Raw genomic sequence first — 20467 nt, 5'->3', positions numbered from 1 at the left:
CAGAAAGCTAATCCCACTCGATTCCCAGACTCTGCTCTCTGATCAAGCAACACAGTTAAAATTACAATTTTTATACATCAAACTCTCAGAAGAATGTAGGAACGGGCAGAAAAAAAAAGCCAAATTACCTGCAATGTCTTTTCATTCAGGTCCGTAATCAGAACCAATCAGATTTTTCTTGTTTGCCTGATAAGAATCCAATAGCAGCATTTTGCTGATAAACCAATTGTCATTTAATGAGACATCATCACTATTGAAGCTACATTTATTCCTATCTTTTGCTAAAGCCTCTGGGGGCATAGAGGTTGATGCTACATTGCTGCCTTAAGCACCTTCTTCACTCACTCCTCACCCTGAAAAGTGCCTGAAAATTGAAGCTGCAAATGATGTGGCTGTAAAACTCCACCAACCTGTCCCCTCACCCCAATCCTCCGCTTCTACTTTTGTGCTTTCAGGAAACCAAGAATCAGTTTCTCAAAACCATGAGGAAGAGCAAGAAGAAACCCACATGAGCAAAGAGGAGTGACCATCACTTGAACTGAAAGCTAGTCTCAGCAATGATGACCATGGAATTATCATTGTTTGCTGTTTAAAAATTCCTTTGGTTCACTGATGCCTTGGAAAGAAGGAAATCCGTCACCTTTGCCTGGTCTAGATGTGATTCCAGACCCACACAAATGTGGTGGACTCATAAGTGCCTTTTGAACTGGCTCAGCAAGCCACTCAGTTCAAGGGAAATTGGGGTGGGAAATGCATTTTCCAGCATGGAAGAATAAAGGAACAATCCTGGCACAGACAGAAAGGGTCAAAGGGCCTCTCTCTGTGTTGTATGACTCCACGTTGCTCCAGAAAGTGGAGGTAGACCTCCATATATGAAACAGCAAAACATTTCTAATCCAAAATCTCCAGTCTCTTCCAAATTTCCAAACAAAAGGTTACTGTTATTTTTTAATAACCCAATGTTATTGCTGAAAGTAGAATGAAGTCTCCTGTTTGAGTCCAGTTTTTCATTATATTGCCCAAATCAATCATAAAAAAACCCTGACAAAGTACATTTCATCACCTCAACACACATTTGTGATAAAAGTTTGAATAGTTGTTGTGAATGTTCTACCCTCTCCACAACAATTGCTTCCCAAATGAATTAAATGTTTGTTTTCTTGTCACAAGTAGACTTAGGTTAACACTGCAATGAAGTTACTGTGAAAATCCTCTATTTGCTCCACACCGGCGCCTGTTTGGATACAGTGAGGGAGAATTTAGCATGATCAATGCACCTAACCAGCACATCTTTCAGACTGTGGGGGGAAACTGGAGCAGCTGAAGGAAACCCACGCAGACATGGGGAGAATGTACAGACTCTGCACAGACAGTGACTGACCCAAGCTGAGAATTGAACCCAGGTCCCTGGTGCTGTGAGGCAGCAGTACTAACCACAGTGCCAGCATGCTGTCCCACAAATCCAAGTTAGCACAAATCCAAATGAATAACTTATTAATAATAAACAAAGAAGGTAATGAAATTTTATGAAACCTTATGAAACACAGATATCTAAAAAGTAGAAGTATAATGTAGAGTAGCATCTGTAAGCTTAAGGATGGGATTTTCCAGCCCCACTGCAGTGTGTTTTCTGAGAGTGGATGTGGCTCACCTTTGACTGCTGGCAGGAGAAATCTAGGGTGTTTTGCGTGGCTCTCTTGTCCCACTACCAGAGAACACACCATGGGATGGAGGGGTGTCACCTTCAGCAAGGCCGAAAGATTCAGCTGGCAGGAATGTCTGGAAAATCCTGCTTTAAGTGTTTATAAATACCATGATATGTACATGGAAATTTTACGGGCTTAGAGACTTGCCACATTACCACTGTCTGCGAAGGCTTTACTGACACAACACTACTGTCCAGTTCTCCTGGGATCCTCTGGCCTTCCATTCCCTCCCAAACAGGTTGCGGAGTGTTTTCCGTCTAATCCAGCAAGTGGAATAGAGCTAGAAGGAGATGATGGCACACCCTTTTACTATGGCACTAACTGTCACATTCAGGTAAGCTCAAAGGTCCCCTCGTTGAGTATTAGTTAATGAATGAATGAGTGAGTGAGTAGGTGAGTGAGATGGTGAGGTCAGGAGGTGAATAAATGGATGAGTAAGTAGTTGGTAACTTGTGGGGGGAGGTGTGGGGGTGGTCAAGGATGTGTTGGACGGCGGGGAGATCGGATACGGAGGTAGCTGGGGTGATAAGTCAGGTCAGTTGTCGGTGGCTGAGGGGAATGCGTTCAGGTTAGGAGGTAGTCAGGTGTATGGTCGGGCGGGCGAGGAAGGTAGTCAGGTAATAGTGAGGTTAGTCAGGGGATAGTTGGGTCGGTTATGTGAGGCAGTCAGGTGCTGGGGGGTGGGCTAGTCTGGTAGTGGTAGGGGTGATCAGAGTTAGTTTAGTTGGTTAGGGTAGGGGTAATTAATCAGGTCAAGTATTGTTGGGTCAGGTTGCTGGGTAATTGTATCAGATTGATGGGTAATCAGATCAGGTCAGGGGGGTAGTTTGGTGGTCAGGGAGATAGTTGGCGGGAGAATATGATGGGTGGGGGAGAGGGTTAGTTGTGGAGTTCCCAGCTGTTAGACCAGGTATTAATACTTCCAGGCAAATTCCAAGGCTCTCGTCTGAGTCTGTGAACTGAGTTCAGGGTCAGAGACATTGTGGAGGATCCCAAGCAGCTGGGGTTTAGCCCTCGGCAGCATAGTGGCACAGTGGATAGCACTGCTGCCTCACAGCTCCAAGGATCTGAATTCAATTCCTGGCTTGGTCACTTGGTCGGTGTGGAGTCTGCACATTCTCCCCGAGTCTGCATGGGTTTCCTCCGAGTGCTCTGGTTTCCTCCCACACTCCGAAAGGTGCATTAGTTAGGTGCATTGGCCATGCTAAATTCTCCCTCAGTGTACCAGAACAGGCGCTGGAGTGTGGCTGCTAGGGGATTTTCACAGTAACTTCATTGCAGTGTTAATGTAAACTTACTTGTGACAATAATAACTAAACATTGGAAGTTTAAACTTTCCAGGAAATTCTCATGTTTGTCTGCGTGTCAGCACTTCCACAGGATCCTGTCATGCATCTCTTTTTAACAGTTTAGTATTAAAAGTTCACAGCTCAGCTTTACACTGTGGGTGGTAAAATAGCAGAAAAGGTCAAAGTTCATAGGGATCACCTTGAAGTTCACTGCTTGAGCAATCACCCCACAGAGCAAATCCTCCTCCATTGCTGAACCCACCCTTTCAAAGCAAAGGTTTCAAATCTGGGTGGATTCCTTAATGGGTGGAGAGTCCACTCCGCAAATTGACATTGAAAATGACCCACCACATCTATGTGCTGACCTCAGGCTGCAAAAAAAAACAAAAACACATCTTTGGCAGAGTCACAAAAATGAAACACGATCAGATTATTCCCTGTTAAAGAATGCATTGGTAATTTTTAAAAGGTTTTACTCTTGTACTCATTAAGTTTCCATGACATTATTAAACTGTAACTCCCATTTCTATCTAGAAAGGGAGACAATAGCTGATCAAATGATCTATTACATTTCCATAAACAATTCAGTTAAATAGTAGGCAAATAATAAAAAATGTCAGAGGCCATTTTAGCCTGCATTCTCCGTCTGCGGGAATGGCGGAGAGTGTGCAAAATCTGGAGAGACTTGGAAAACATGATTTACGTTAGCAAGTTTCCGAGTTCCGATCTTCCAGCCTCCTCGGTGACAGAGTAGTGAGAAACATGCCATGGGACCCAGAAAGCTCATTACACGGGTGAAGCTTTAACTGAAATATTAAACAAGTCTTTATAAATTTTGGAACGTTCCATGAGGACTTCAAAGCAATTAGTAAAATATCACTATTAAAAAAAAAAGACCTGAGAGGTAACTAGAACGGTTCCTGGGATGAGGAGCTTCAGTTATGAAGATTGGCGAAGTTAGGACTGTTTTCCTTGGAGAAAAGAAGGCTGAGCAGAGATTTGCTTGAGGTATTCAAAATCGTGAGGAATAGGTAAAATACAGGGTAGATAGGGAGAAACTATCCCCAATGGCTAAAGGATCAAGAATGAGAGGACACGGATTAAAGGTAATTGGATAAAGAAATAAAAGTGACATGATGAAAAAACGTTTTCATACAGTGAATGGTTAGGTTCTGTAGTGCACAGCCTGGGAGTGTGATGAAGGCAGCTTTCAACTGAAACATTCAAAAGGGAATTAGTCCATTATCTGAAAAAGAAGAATGCATGAACAAAACGAATTGCTCATTTGGAGTGCTGGTGCAGACATGATGGGCCAAACGGCCTCCTTCTGTGCTGTAACAGTTCTGTGATTCTGAGATTCTGAGATCTAATGGGAAAACTGAAAAATATACATAATGGATTCAGGCAGGAAAGGTCAAGTTTTAATAACTTTCGATATGCTACTAACATGGTGGGCAGATAGCTGCAGTTAATTATACACTTGGATCTTCAGACAGATTTTTACAATTAATGTATATATTTGCCGATATGGCAAGCCTGATAGATGAGCCTCTTCTTTTTAGGTAAAAATCTGATCTTGTATAAAGTGAAGAGTTGTACAGAGTGGAGGGTGAATACTATGCTCACCCAGTGTATTTGTAACTTTGGACCTGTTCCAGGTATACCAAGTTTAACTGTTTAAAGATGGGATAAATCTTTCATTTTGTGTGTAAATATGGCTAAATGGCTAAAAGAAGAAATCATAGAATGGAAATTAAGGCTTTGCAACGCATAGTAATCTGTCTTAAAAACAGGAAACCGTATCATAAATTTTAAGTTACAAAGAGATTATGGGGAGAATTTTCCTGCCCCACCCACCATGGGAATTGTAGCAGGCGGGATAGGACCTTGAATCTTTTCTGGAAGCTTCATGAGAATTTCAAAGCAGTCAGTACAACATCATTATTAAAAAAAGGCCTGAGAGGTAGCTAGAAGTTTTGGATCTGGAGAAAAGATTCATGAGAATGGTCCCTGGGATGAGAAGCTTCAGTTATGAAGACTGGAGAAGTTAGGACTGTTTTCCTTGGAAGAAGAAGGCTGAACAGAGATTTGTCCCGCCCTCTGAGTGGGATATCATTTGAGTCCATCTTGAGATACTTTTTGTATCTAATATGACAGCAGATCTCTTGTGACGTTGTCCATGATGGGCCAGGTGAAATGCTGTTTTATAGCAATAGAAAATTATGCAAAGTAGGGCTGGCCAAAATCCTCCTTCCATTATGGCATCAGATTGTACTTCAAGAACCAAGGTAAATTTAAAATGGGACACAGTGAGAATAAGAGAATGGTTATTATTTCTGGTTGTCACCTGAGGCAACTTAAATAATTTTAATAAAAGTGTCAAAAAGCAACATAATTGGTTAAAAAAAACTACAGGTTTTTACCTCCTGGAAAAGAGGTGACTAGGTTTGTTTTAATTGGAGGAGCAAAAACGTTGAGATGATACAATTGGAACTTTCAAGGCAGGAGGGAGGGTGGTTTGAAGAGTGTATACTTTAACGCGAGGAGCATACGCAATAAGGTGGATGAACTTGCAGCCTGGATTGGTGTCTGGGACTTTGATGTTGTGGCCATTACAGAGACATGGATAGAGCAGGGACAGGAATGGTTGTTGCAGGTTCCAGGGTTCAGATGTTTCAGTCAGAGCAGAGAAGGTGGTGGAAGAGGGGGAGGCGTGGCATTGTTAGTCAAGGACTGTATTACGGTGGCTGAAAGGATGTTCGATGTGGACCTGTCTATTGAGGTAGTATGGGCTGAGATTAGAAACAGGAAAGGGGGTCACCCTGCTGGGAATTTTTTATAGGCCTCCAAAAAGTTCCAGAGATGTAGAAGAAAGGATTGCAAAGATGATCCTGGATAGGTGCGAAAGTAACAGGGTAGTTGTTATGGGGGACTTTAACTTTACAAATATCGATTGGAAAAGCTATAGTTCAAGCACGTTAGAGGGGTCAGTTTATGTCCAATGTGTGCAGGAAGGTTTCCTGACACAGTATGTAGATAAGCCAACAAGAGGTGAGGCTACATTGGATTTGGTACTGGGTAATGAACCAGACCAGGTGTTAGACTTGGAGGTAGGTGAGCACTTTGGTGATAGTGACCACAATTTGGTTACGTTTATCTTAGTGATGGAAAGGGATAGGTATATACCGAAGGGCAGAAGTTATAGCTGGGGGAAAGGTAATTATGAGACTATTTGGCGAGATTTAGGATACATAGGTTGGAGCAGAAAACTGCAGGGGCTGGAAACAACTGAAAGGTGGAGCTTATTCAAGCAGCAGCTACTGCGAGTCCTTGATAAATATGTACCTGTCAGGCAGGGAGGAAGTTGTCGAGCGAGGGAACCATGGTGTACTAAAGAAGTTGAATCTCTGGTGAAGGGGAAGAAGGAGGCTTATGTAAAGATGAGACATGAAGGCTCAGCTAGGGCACTGGAGAGTTACAAGTTAGCCAGGAAGGAGCTAAAGAGAGTGTTACGTAGAGCTAGAAGAAGACATGAGAAGACTTTGGCGGATAGGATCAAGGAGAACCCTAAAGCTTTCTATAGGTATGTCAAGAATAAAAGATTGGTTAGGGCAAGATTAGGGCCAGTCAGAGACAGTAGTGGGAAGTTGTGTGTGGAGCCTGAAGAGATAGGAGAGGCACTAAATGAATATTTTTCGTCAGTATTCACACAGGAAAAAGTCAATGTAGTCGAGGGGCTTTTAGACTAGACGGGATTGAGGTACATAAGGAAGAGGTGTTAGCAATTCTTGACAGTATGAAAATAGATAAGTCCCCTGGACCAGATGGGATTTACCCTAGAATTCTCTGGGAGGCTAGGGAGGAGATGGCAGAGCCTTTGGCTTTGATCTTCATGTCGTCATTGGCTACAGGTATAGTGCCGGAAGACTGGAGGATAGCAAATGTTGTCCCCTTGTTCAAGAAGGGGAGTAGAGACCATCCTGGGAATTATAGACCGGTGAGCCTTAATTCTGTTGTGGGCAAAGTTTTGGAAAGAATTATAAGGGATAGGATTTATAATCATCTAGAGAGAAATAAATTGATTAGGGATAGTCAACACGATTTTGTGAAGGGTAGGTCGTGCCTCACAAACCTTATCGAGTTCTTTGAAAAGGTGACCAAAGAGGTGGATAAGGGTAAGGCAGTTGACGTGGTGTATATGGATTTTAGCAAAGCATTTGATAAGGTTCCCCATGGTAGGCTACTGCAGAAAATGCAGATGCATGGGATTGAGGGTGATTTAGCAGTTTGGATCAGGAATTGGCTAGCTGACAGAAGACAGAGGGTGGTGGTTGATGGGAAATATTCAACCTGGAGTTCAGTTACAAGTGGTGTACCTCAAGGATCTGTTTTGGGGCCACTGCTGTTTGTCATTTTTATAAATGACCTAGATGAGGGTGTGGAAGGATGGATTAGTAAATTTGCTGACGACACCAAAGTCGGAGGAGTTGTAGACAATGAGGATGGATGTTACAGTTTGCAGAGGGACATAGGTAAGCTGCAGAGCTGGGCTGAGAGGTGGCAAATGGAGCTTAATGCTGAAAAGTGTGAGGTGATTCACTTTGGTAAGAGTAACAGGAGTACAGAATATAGGGCTAATGGAAGGACTCTTGGTAGTGTTGATGAGCAGAGCGATCTCGGTGTACGTGTGCATAGATCCCTGAAAGTTGGCACCCAGGTTGATAAGGTTGTTAAGAAGGCGTACGGTGTGTTAGCTTTTATTAGTAGAGGGATTGAATTTCGGAGCCGTGAGGTCATGTTACAACTGTACAAAACTCTGGCGCGGCCGCACTTGGAGTATTGCGTACAGTTCTGGTCGCCGCATTATAAGAAAGATGTGGAGGCATTGGAAAGGGTGCAGAGGAGGTTTACCAGGAAGTTGTCTGGTATGGTGGGAAGGTCCTATGAGGAAAGGCTGAATAACTTGAGGTTATTTTCGTTAGAGAGAAGGAGGTTAAGGGGTGACCGAATTGAGGCATACAAGATGATCAGAGGGTTAGATAGGGTGAACAGTGAAAGCCTTTCTCCTCGGATGGTGATGGCTAACATGAGGGAACATAGCTTTAAATTAAGGGGTGGTAATTATAGGATGGATGTCAGAGGTAGGTACTTTACTCAGAGGGTAGGAAGGGCATGGAATGCCTAGCCTGCAGCAGTGGACTCGCCGACTTTAAGGGCGTTCAAATGGTCAGTGGATAGGCATATGGATAACATTGGAATAGTTTAGGTTAGAGGGTCATTAGATTCGTTCCACTGGTCGGCGCAACATCAAGGGCCAAAGGGCCTGTACTGCGCTGTAATGTTCTATGTTCTTTGTTAAGTGAATCAACAAAATTGTTTAAAGCATTCAAATATGAATTAAAACTCAGCAGGAAGGGAGGTCAAGTGAAACTTTTTTTTAAATCAAAAGTTAATAAGAGTTGCAAAATAGGTTAAAAGGTCACTGAAGTGGATCAATTAGCAATTCAAATGGCAACTGCATGTTTTTTTGTGGAAAGATGAGAGATTGAATGATACGGTGAATATAGAGTAAGTGGGAATGAAAAGGTAATGGCTTTGTATGAGCTTATGTTTATAAGAATTAACATAACGAATAATTAAATCATACAAGAGGTCATTCATCCAACTACACCTGCGCCAGATCCTTGAAAGAGCCATTGTCCCAGACCCAGCTCTTCAGTAAATGTATAGGGCACAAAGTTTTAAGCATTAAATGTTGAATTTCATTTCATGTCATGAGAACGTAACACTTGGTGGAGGGGGAATTGCATGGATTTGTCTTTTGCAAATACTGTTTGAATGAATGCTGAAATGGGTGTATGAAATATTATGGATTTTTTAGCCAAAGGTAGGAGGTCAACTTTTACACAAGATCGACTATTACTCGAGTTTATAAGTTACTTCTAACTTGTGCAGATAAATGAATCTTCAACATCTATGCCTGACTAAAACTCAAATCAATCTTTAAAACATTCTGATTCAGAGTTCAATTTTATTCAAAACAAGAATGGGACAGGGCGGGGGAGAGGGCCTGGGTAAGATATCTCTGTCAGAGACTCAGTGCAGACTTGATGGGCTGAATGGCCTCCTTCTGCACTGTAGGGATTCTATTACTCTATCATTATTTCCCCATAGCTATTTCCAAGTAGATATCCAATTCCAATATCTAATTACGTTTAATTCCCAGACAGGAGAATTAAAAAGAGAATAAGTTCTGAAATTAGTCTTGTTCTGAATAAAATTGGACTCTGAATCAGAATGTTTTAAAGATTGATTTGAGTTTTAGTCAGGCATAGATGTTGAAGATTCATTTATCTGCACAAGTTATAAGTAACTTATAAACTCAAGTAATAGGCAATCTTGTGTAAAAGTTGATCTCTTACCTTTGGCTAAAAAATCCTTAATATTTCACATACCTCATTTCAGCATTCATTCAAACAGTATTTGCAAATGACAATTCTATGCAATTCCCCCTGCACCAAGTGTTAGGTTCCTACGACGTGAAATGAAATCCAACAGTATATGCTCAAAACTTTGTCCTTATTGCTATTTTTCTTTACAAAATGGACTTTCTGTTGAACCTAAAAAGATGGCTGCTATGTCACACGATCCCGTTGTCTGTGACCAAGCCCCAGAAGTTACAAAAAGAAATCTGTTCCCAGTGTCTGGGATCCCGCACCTCATTATACAGGCTCCTTGTGATCACAAAAGACCAGAAGACTCATGCATCAGAACTTGCTATGCTGACAGTTTATTTATTAGTATCACAAGTAGGCTTACATTAACACTGCAATGAAGCTCCTATGAAAATGCCTTAGTCGCCACACTCCAGCGCTCGTTCATATACACTGACGGGCAATTTAGCATGGCCACAGCATCTAACCAACACACCTTTTGGACTTTGGGAGGAAACCAGAGCACCCAGAGGAAACCCATGCAGACACGGGGAGAACGTGCAGACTTCATGCACACAGTGACCCAAGTCGGGAATCAAACCCGGGTCCCTGGCAATGTGAAACAGCAATACTAACCATTGTGTCACCGTGCTGCCTAACAGACTCATTTCACAATTGGGATTGTTCACACCCATTTATTAAGGGAACCAAAAGAATCTGCCTATACCCACAATAGGTTTTCCCAACATAAAACTCTCTATATGGATGGTAAGTCTTTCAACAACGAATGACTGGGACATTATCAGTCCTGAACTCCAAGTCAGTTCCAGATATTGGATAAATATCCTTTTTGAAGTCATTGTGGAGAAAGAAGGCCATTTGATTAAAATGACCATTTTGAGAACTGGGAAATCCTTGGACTGCTTTTTTAGCCTCAACCAGACAAAACTCCAGCAAGCTGGCTGAGTAAGCAACTCTACGAAGCCTGCTTGATTTCAACAGTCTCTGATCAATGCCTGCCAATTGGTCTAAATACAGAAAGCCCATCATGTTGCAGCATCATTTGTTTCAAAGATTTACATCTTTTTATTCCAACTAGAAACTCATCAGAACTGAAACCTGCCACAAAGGAAACTCCCTCTGGACTCTAACTTCTGAAACACACCTAATATTAACTAATATTAATTTCTATGGCTCTTGTAGTATAATTTTTTTTCCATTCCCTCCCCCCTTTACCATATGTGTGTGTGTATGTGTGTGTTGTGTGTGTGTGGGAGTGAGATGTCATCAACACTCTTCCCCTGGGTTTTCTTTGAAGGTGAAATAAAGTAACCTTCTGACTTAATCATAAAGTGTGTGTTCGCTGCGGATTATTAATAAATTGGATCACTCAAACTGAGGGATTTGGAAACCATGCTACTGCATCCTTCAAAACTAATCTGAAAATATTTTCTGCTTTCAGGCAGATTCTAAGAGTAAATAGGTACAGTTTACCCTTCTCTCTCTCTCCATAACAAGGGCTCAGAGCCCAATGGTGGGACCCTTTCCCTTTCTTTCCTTCCCCTGACCCTGAGCAGCATTGAAACCACAAGATCAGTCGCTCTCACTGCTTCCAACATGGTCAGTGGGGGAACTGGGGGGCGGGCTCTTTAATAAAAGTGAAAGAGAGAGAGCTATAAATGGTTAGTGTGAGCATCACTTCCTCCATTGCTTTGTGGATTATTTTGATAACCATACAGGACAACAAAAAGAATTAAGAGTCTTTTAGCACTCTTGAGAAGAGGTGGCTGCAGATACAACTAGAGGAGCTAAGAGGCAAACATCAGCTGTTGCTGCATGATGAGGGAAGTTAGAATATGGAACAGAAATGTCCGCTAACAGTGACAAAACTCCTTAATAAAAACACAGAGAGACAATAAGGAGCTGGTGTGGGCATAGCTATAGCCAGGTAGATTTGTTTGAAAGCCACATTAGGTGTGTCTGGTGGATGCATTTTAGTTGAAATTAAGCCCCTTGAAACATTACCCATGTAAGGGTCCCCCCGGGAACTTTTCCATAAAAAAATGAGTCTGAAATATTCAACTTTACACAAATATGTTAACTGATTTGTAGCATCCATCACTTTTGATGCAATGTTGTCATTCTTACCTTCTTGCTTCCCCAGTGCGCGCTCCAGTTTTATTATTTCTAGTTCCCAGTGTTGCTTCAGTACATACAGAAACAAAAATACTTGGGACATGAGGAGGATCAAGATGAAGAAACTATGGCAAATCCACTGTGGCTGACACCAGGCAGGACACCTGCCAGCTTTGCCTGTAGTATATTTTTTCCTATAATATGAAAGAAGATTTTGATTACAACATATTCATATCAATCATGCTGTACACCCGACGTACCATACATGATACATTAGGTGATGAGATTTATTGATTGGTTTGGATTCCTAACATTCTTGAAGATTACTTGTGAGAGGGGGCGGCACAGTGGCACAGTGGTTAACACTGCTGCCTCACAGCATCAGAGACTTGGATTTGATTTCCGGCTTGGGTCACTGTCTGTGTGGAATTTGCACATTCTCCCCAAGTTTGCGTGGATTTCTTCTGGGTGCTCCAGTTTCCTCCCACATCCAAAGATGTGTGGGTTAGGTGGATTGGCCATGATAAATTGCCTCTTAGTGTCAGGGAGACTAGCTGGGGTAAATGCATGGGGTTATGGGGATAGGGACTGGATGGGCTTGTGGTCGGTGCAGACTCAATGGGCTGAATGGTCTCCTTCTGCACTCTAAGATTCTATGATCCTATGTTGAAGTGTATTACTACACTTGCCCAGTGTGTCAGTATATGGTGGCACACACCAACATCACAACCAGTAACCAAGAATGCTGACAATACAAGTGTAAGTGAAACATTACATGCAGGAATTGTGCAAGATTCCTGTACATTCCTGGTCAACCTTTCATCTTCTCTGTTTCATAAACTTGTGGTTGTGTAAAACCTTTGTTGTCTGGGTTCTAATCTTCACCAAATCCCATTTACTGATCAGCCTCCTCTTGGTTTTGAGGTCACCAAAAGTCTTGATTTGAAAATTCTCATCCTTGTGTTCAAATCCCTCCATAACCTGAGCTCTCCCTATATTGGTTTCCTCCCACAGTCCGAAAGACATGCTGGTTAGGTGCGCTGGCCATGCTAAATTCTTCCTCGGCGTACCCAAACAGGCAAACAGGAGTGTGGCGACTAGGGGATTTTCAGAATAATTTATTTGCAGTGTTAATGTAAGCCTACTTGTGACACTAATAAATATACTTTTAAACTTGTAGTCCCCTCCGGCCCAACAGCCTTCTAATGACTTTGCATTCCTCCAACTCAAATCTCTTGTGCATTCCTCACATGCTTTACTATGCTTTGAGCTTGGCCCTAAACTCTAATTTTCCTTTCCTAAAACTGTCTTCCCCTTATCATGTTCCACTACTTCTTGAAAATGCACCTTAATTTCTATTACTTTCACCAAACTTTTAACGACACATCCTAAATTCTCCTTTGACTCAGTATCTGAATGTACTACTATGAAGTGTTTGGAGTGTTTTATTAATTGAAAGACTCTGTACAAATACAAGCTGTTACTATAATGAAGAAATTGGAATTGTATAATCTGACTAGTCCTATTATTCTTTTTTTAAATTCTAGATTCTAAGTGCGCTATTTCAATTTTAAACACAAGAAGATGGTTTCTGAAGAATGGCATGTAATTAACTAACTATTAATCACCATAATGCTGAAAAGCACTTACAATTCTCCTTTTGTAGAGGAATCTTTGAGATGATTAAAGAATTTTTATTAGAATTAATTACAATACGTTGGGTCATTTGGCTTATTAAATCTGCAACAATATTTTTCTTTACAATGAACTGCCAAGCTTGATGGGACTTCCCTGCTCTTGCCTCATAACCTTTAATATTCTTCTTTCTGAAACAATTATCAAATTATCTTGAGAAATTATTAATGGGTTCTGCTTCAACAGCAGTCTGCTTCAGAGAATTACATATTCTTCATCACCCTCTGCTAGCATACATCACTGAGAAGTTTCAGGGAGTGTCAGGGCTTGCTAATAAATGTCAGCAATGGCTGCGATATGAACATACAAATTAGGAGCGGGAGTAGGCCATTCAGCCCCTTGATTCTGCTCCACCACTCAATAAAGTCATTAAGATCTTGTCCCATAGACTAGTTCTTAACTGAATCTGATAGCCATGGCACTGAACCCTCTCCCCCATACCCTCAATAGCACTCTCTTTGTTAATGGGAGGGGACAAAAGTTCCGGACCTCTCACCAACTTTATAGCTTCAACAGTTAAATGTCTTGTTTTAGGTATTTTTGTTTTCCTTACTTGTTAAAAGTGAGGCACACCCATAGCTTAAATTACAAAACACACACAACTACTTATTTTCACACGAGAGGGTTATTCATAATTTACCAGCTTTTTTGAAGCTATTGATAAGAGATTGCTAGGTTGGCATTACTGTATTATGACTATTTTTATATCCTTCCCTTTCATTCCATTGTACTGTGTGTAGTAAAAATCACAGAATTCAGCAAAATTCTGCACTTATGCAAGATAAAGGATGGAATACAGTCTTTCACCTCATTGTTAATATGGATGTGGTAATCTACTATAACAGTGATAGGCAACTTCAGAGAGTGAGTGGATGCATCACAGAGAGATGGTCAGTATTGAGAGAGTGATGCAGTGTCATCTGGTCGGTCTGAAGGAGTGTTGCAGTGTTGAAAGGTCAGTATGGAGGGAATGCTGCAGTATTAGAGGGTTAGTACCTACAGAGTGCTGCAGTGTTGGAGAGTGACAACTAGGGACTGCTGCTGTGTCAACGCAAAGTACTTAGAGAGTGCTGCATTGCTGGAGGGTCAGTCCTGAGGGAATGCTGCAGTGTTGGAAGGTCTATACTGTGGGAGTGCTGCAGTGTCAGTGAGTCAGTACTGATGGAGTGCTGCCATATTGAAGGGTCAGTATTGTGGGAAGATTGTAGTGTTGGAGAGTCAGTCCTGAATGGTTGCTGCAGTGTCAAAGAGGAAGAGTGAGAAAGCGCTACAGTGTTGGAGCGTTAGTACTGATTGAGTTATTTTTATTCATTTGTGGGATGTTTATGGGATTTATGGGGTTTTTATTCATTTATGGCATTGCTGGTTAGACCTGCATTTTTGCCCATCCCTACATGCCCTTCAGAAGGTGGTGGTGAGCTGCCTTCTTGAACCACTGCAGCCCTTCAGGTGTAGGTACATCCACAGTAATGTTATGGAAGAAGTTCCAGGATTTTGATCCAGCGACAATAAAGGAACAGCAATATATTTCCAAGTCAGGGTGGGCTAGTTTTCCACATTGGTGGGTAAATGCCAGTTTGTAATTGTATGGGTAGAGGTTGGCTTGGGACATGACAAGGTTCTGGAGCACAACTCTTCAGTACATTGCTGGAATATTATCAAGGGCCTTAGCCTTTGCAGTATCCAGTGCCTTCAGACACTTTCTGATATCATATGGAGTGAATTGAATTGGCTGAAGGCTGATATCTGTGATGCTGGGGACCACTGGAGGAGGCTGAGATGGATTATCCACTTGGCACTTCTGGCTGAAGATTGTTGCGAATGCTTCATCCTTATCTTTTGCACTGAGCCCCTCTATCACTTAGGATGGGGATAGTTGTGGAGCCTCCTCCTCCATGAGTTGTTTAATTGTCCGAAACTGGATATGGTAGGATTGCAGAGCTTAAATCCGATCATTAGTTGTGGAATATTTAGCTCCGTCTTTCACTCGTGCTTTTGCTGTTTGGCACACAATTTGTCCTGCTTTGTTGGCACCTCATTTTTAGATAGAACTGGTGTTGCTCCTGGCATACCATCCTACATTCTTCATTGAACCAGGTTTGAGCCCCTGACTTAGTGGTAATGGTAGAGTGGGGGATATGCCAGGCTATGAGGTTACAGGTTGTGGTTGAATGCAATTTTGCTGCTGTTGATGGCTCTCATGGATGTCTAATCTTGAGCTGCTTTATCTTTTCCATACTTATCCCAATTAGCACGGTGACAGTGCCGCACAATGGAGGGTATCCTCAATGTGAACGGATCTCTGTCTCCACAAGGGCTGTATGGTGGCCACTCCTACTGATACTATCATGGACAGAAGCATTTGCAGCAGGCAGATTGGTATGGATGAGGTCAAATATGTTTCCCCCTCACCACTTGTCACAGTTCAGTCTAGCAGCTATGTCCTTTAGAACCTGACCAGCTTGGTTTGTGGTGATACTACTGAGCTACTTTTGGTTATGAATATTGAAGCCCTCCATCCAGACTACATTCTAGCCCTTGCCATCCTCAGTGCTTCCTCCAAGTGTTGTTCAAAATGGAGGAATACTGATTCATCAGCTGAGGGGGACAGTATGAGGTAATCAGCAGGGTATTTCCTTGCTCATGTTTGACCTGATGCCATGAGAGTCGATGATCAAGAATCCCTCCCGACTGTGTCCCATTGTGCCCTCTCCTCAACTAGTTCTGTCCTGCCAGTGACACAGGATAGATCCAGGGATGGTAATGGTGGTGTCTGGGGCATTATCTGTAAGGTACAATTCCATGAGTATGACTGTGTCAGACTGTTGTTTGACTGGTCTGTGAGACAGCTTCCACAATGTTGGCACAAGCCTCCAGATGTTAGTAAGGAGGACTTTGCAGAGTCGACAAGGCTGGGTTTTGCCACTGTCATTTCCAATCGCTAGATCAATACTGGGTAGTCCATTTCATTCCTTTTTGATCCATTTGTAGTGGTTGAATACAATCGAATGGCTTTCTAGACCATTTCAGAAGTTATTTAAGAGTCATCCACATTGTTGTGGATCTAGAGTCACATACAGACTAGGCCAGGTAAGGATGGCAGATTTCCTTCTCTAATGGGCATTAGTGAACCAGTGGGTTTTTATGACAATCAACAATTGTTTCATTTCATCATCATTATTAAACTTATAATTCCAATATTTTATTGAGTTTTGTTTTTGAACCCAGATCCCCAAGCATTACCGCGAGTCTCTGAATTATTAGTACAATGCCACTCTGTCGAAGGGTTAGTATTGAGGGAGTGCTGCAGTATCAAAATTTGGATGAGGTATTATACTAAGGTCACCACAGAATCCCTACAATGTAGAAGGAGGCCATTTGGTCCATCCAGTCTGCACCAACTCTCTGACAGGGCCCCTTACCCAAGCCGTATCTCTGTAACCCCAAGTACTTATCTGGCCAATCCCCCTAACCTACAAATCTTGGGACATTAAGGGGCAATTTAGCATGGCCAATCCTCCTAATCGTGCATCTTTGGAGTGCGGGAGGAAAGCAGGACACCTGGTGGAAACTCACGCAGATACCAGTAGAATGTGCAAACTCCACCTGGGTCTCTGGCGTTTTGAGGAAGCATTGTTAACCACTGTGCCATTATGGCACCCCTTGTGGTAGCTGCCCTGTCGGGTTGTGTAAAAGATCGCTTGTCACTACTTCAAAGAAAATCTGGGGAGTTACATCCACGTCTCTTGGCCAATATTGATCATTCAATCACAAAAAAAGAGATATCTAGCCATTGTGACATTGCTGTTTCTGGGAGCTTGCTGTGGCCAAATCGGTTGCCCTGTTTCTGACATTCCAGCAGTGAATACCCTTCCAAAATACTTGATTTGCTGTGAAGTGCTTTGAGACAGAATAATGGATATCTTTCTTTTACTCTATACCTGCTGCCTGAGCTGTTAGCCAGCATTTCCAGGAGCAGCAGCAAAGATTTTGGCTGTTCATGGAGTGAGCCTGGTTAGTTTGGAGCCAGCGTTTGTGTTCACTTTCTGGTCTTGCATTTCTTTGAGTGACTGGGGGAAATAAATCTCCCCACCCCTCAGTGCATCAGATCTATCGTTACACAAGACTCCAGCAAACAAGAAGGAATGAGACTGGGAGGAATGAACACCATTACAGTGAAGGTTCCGCTGTTCAGTATAAGAACTGAACTGCCTGAGCAAACTCAAGTTTTATTCGAGCAAGACAACTGATATGATCGCTGGCGATTGCACTTGCAGGCTGCAGTGAAATCTCTTGTCCATCCTTACTCACCCTTCCTTGGCTGAGCGAGTGTCCATTAAAGACATCTTCATCTTACTAAACTCCTCCGTTTCGCAGTCCGAATCGTCGTCCAGAAGGACATACTTCTCTTTCTTCGCTTCGAGCATTTTTTTGGGGAGGATTTCGGAAGATCCAGAAATTCCTCTCCCGATCGCAAAATGAACCTCCGAGCAGCCGCCAGCCGCACTCACAGCGAGTTTTTGCACCCACCACCCAAGCCAGTTAGTGGGAGGGTTGGCAGGCAGGGCAGGGAGGGGAAGAAAAGTTTTGTAAAGGCTGGCTGAAGTTCTGCTTCAATTACCTGCAGACTCCACCCATTCCCCAGACTCTGAGAGGCTGCAGTCACTCACAGGCTGGGCTGTCTGGCTGTGCCATGCAGTTGGGGGCATCCCTGACCTATTTTAGTGGAATAGAGTGCAGCCTTTATTGTCAGTGAGCCCAAAGTGAGATTTTCACTGGAACCGACTCACGCTTCAAAGAGAGAGTACAATTTTAATTTCTTTATTGTCTTCATTTTACTTCCCCTTCCCCCCACTTGCCCCTTTCCTTATCCTTTCCCCCCTTTCGATTCCCCTTCCCCCCTTTTTCTCAATATGACTTCTCTCCCACCTGCCCCTCCACACCCCCCGCCCCCAACATCTTCTATTGCAGCTTACCCCCTGATTTCAGCTTCTCTGCCGTTTAGCCATTCACACCTTCGATTCTCTCTGTGGAACACCATTAGTAGTCTTTTCCCCTTGTTTTTGTGTCTATGACTCATCTTTCATTCCCTCACCCTGCAGTATAAATATCTCCTACTTACTATGTCTTTTAGCTTTGACAAAGGGTCTCCTGGACTCCAGACGTCAGCACTGTTCTTACTGTCTAAGTAAGACGCTGCCAGACCTTTAAGAAGGTGCAAACTCCACATAGACAGTGACTCCAGTGGGAATTGAACAGGGATCCCTGATTCTGTAAGACAGCAATGCTAACTATTGTGCCACTGTGCCATCCACTGTATGCAATTTATTCAGAGGAGAGAGCCCCATGGGTTCTCAATTGAGGTGTAAGCAGGGAAGCAATGGCTTTCCAGCCAAGCTTAAGGTCACAAGAGGTCTTCCATAACACGGGTAAGTTCCTCTGTGAGGCCAGGAGGAACAGGGTTGCTCCTCCAATCCCCCATGAGGAATGTTGCCACCTACCCTGCTTCAGACCTTTTCTCATTTTATTTATGCAATCCCTTAGCCACTCTCCCAGCCATTTATCTGTAAGATGACAGCAAGCCAATGTTTGTACCTGAGGAGTGGACCCCACTGGTTCTTAAATTGAGGCTGGCAATTAAAATAACCAAAAACTATAGATGGCAACAGGAAATTCATTTGGGAATAAAACAGAGACCAGTGGGGGAGAATCATTCAACATGTGACCCTTGGTATGCACCTGCAAAGGGGGTGGCACAATGGTTAGTACTGCTGCCTTATAGTGCCAGGGACCAGGGTTCAATTCGGGCCTTGGGTCACTGTCTGTGTGGAGTTTGCACATTCTCTCAGCATCTGTGTGGGTTTCTTCTGGGTGCTCCAGTTTTCTCCCAGAGTCCAAAGATGTGCAGGTTAGGTTGACTGGCCATGCTAAATTGACCCTTATGTCAGGGGAATTGGCAGGGTAAATGTGTGGGGTTATGGGAATAGGGCCAATGTGGGATTGTGGTCAGTACAGAGTCAATGGGTTGAATGGCCTTCTTCTGCACTGTAGGATTCTATGACCTAATGAAAGCAGAACTCCAGAGTCATCTCTTTCCTGCCCAAAGCCAGCCGATGCCATTTGCCGCAAAGAGGAGTGTAGCAAATTGGGATTGCGGCCTGTTTTAGGCAGGTGAAGTGCTTGCCCATTTACAGACCACCTACATATTGAATCAGAGGTGCAGCCAAACTGATGCCTCCAGTCAATTTTTAATAGCGGCTGAGAAACAAGCAGCTGTGAGTTGAATTTCTTCCCCGTGGTGTCTTTTAGACCAAGAAAATAATTTGCCCTCAAGATTTGGGTGCAGCTTAAATGATGCAAACCGCATTGACTCAGATCTGATGGAGAACATTGACTCACAAAGGACTTATCATCAGTCATACATGAGACCAGTTGGTACATGTTTGACAGACTGTATAACGCCCTCAGCTGAATTCATACTCCATTCTCTGCAAATGTGTTTTTATTTTGACCAGGTTGTGGTGAACTAAATGGATAACCTGATTTGTGAAATTAAAAATACACAATGTTTGCACAAACACTCATGAACGTGACCCAGCCAACCTTCTGTGGAAGACAGCATTACAACTTTCTAATTATTGTGGTTTAACAACAGGGCTGATTTTGCAACAATATAGAATCAGATATTTAAGCACTGGAAGCCTATTTATGCCTTTACTACTGCGAGTTTTAATTTTACTTTACTGCTCTTTGGCTATATTTCTTAAAAAAATATTTTCTTTACAACAGCAAGTTTCATTAGTGCAGTTTTTAAAGTAGTTAAATGTCTGAAGGATCTTTCGAAGAGTGTTATTAAACAAAAAAAAATTGAATAGGCCAGGAAATGGCAAATGGAATTTAATGTTGGCAAGTGCGAGGTGGTCCACTTTGGTAGGAATAATGGTAGGAAGGACTATTACTTACGGGGCAAAAAACTGCAGCAGGCGACGGTGCAGAGGGACCTCGGGGTCCTTGTGCATGAATCGCAAAAACCCAGCCTGCAGGTGCAGCAGGTGGTCAGGAAGGCGAATGGGATGCTGGCCTTCATAGCGAGGGGGATTGAATATATAAGTAGGGAGGTCTTGTTGCGGCTGTATAGGGCATTGGTGAGGCCGCAGCTGGAGTACTGTGTGCAGTTTTGGGCGCCGTACTTACGCAAGGATATTTT

General features: G+C 42.8%; 1 protein-coding gene and 1 long non-coding RNA gene across 3 annotated transcripts in view; one reads left to right on the top strand and one right to left on the bottom strand.

Annotated features, from left to right (window-relative positions):
• The window catches only part of LOC145344371 (uncharacterized), a 56400-nt gene extending 38587 nt beyond the window's left edge, over window positions 1-17813 (bottom strand). The window contains exons 1-2 of one of the 2 annotated variants that reach the window (XM_080191502.1): window positions 17572-17813; window positions 11578-11759 (exon numbers count right to left, since the gene is read on the bottom strand). In XM_080191502.1, coding sequence (XP_080047628.1) covers window positions 11578-11759; window positions 17572-17687 — 298 coding nt within the window. In that variant the 5' untranslated portion in view covers window positions 17688-17813. The remainder of the gene's footprint in view (window positions 1-11577; window positions 11760-17571) is intronic. The other variant, XM_080191509.1, reaches the window with a different exon arrangement.
• LOC145344407 (uncharacterized) overlaps window positions 1-20467 on the top strand; it is a 1015876-nt gene that overhangs the window by 376421 nt on the left and 618988 nt on the right. The window lies entirely within an intron of this gene.

Source organism: Carcharhinus amblyrhynchos, chromosome 1, assembly GCF_965287045.1.
Source record: "Carcharhinus amblyrhynchos chromosome 1, sCarAmb.v2.hapA, whole genome shotgun sequence".
NCBI lineage: Eukaryota > Metazoa > Chordata > Chondrichthyes > Carcharhiniformes > Carcharhinidae > Carcharhinus > Carcharhinus amblyrhynchos.
Note: the sequence above shows the minus strand (reverse complement) of the source record. Positions and strands in the feature narration are given on the sequence as shown.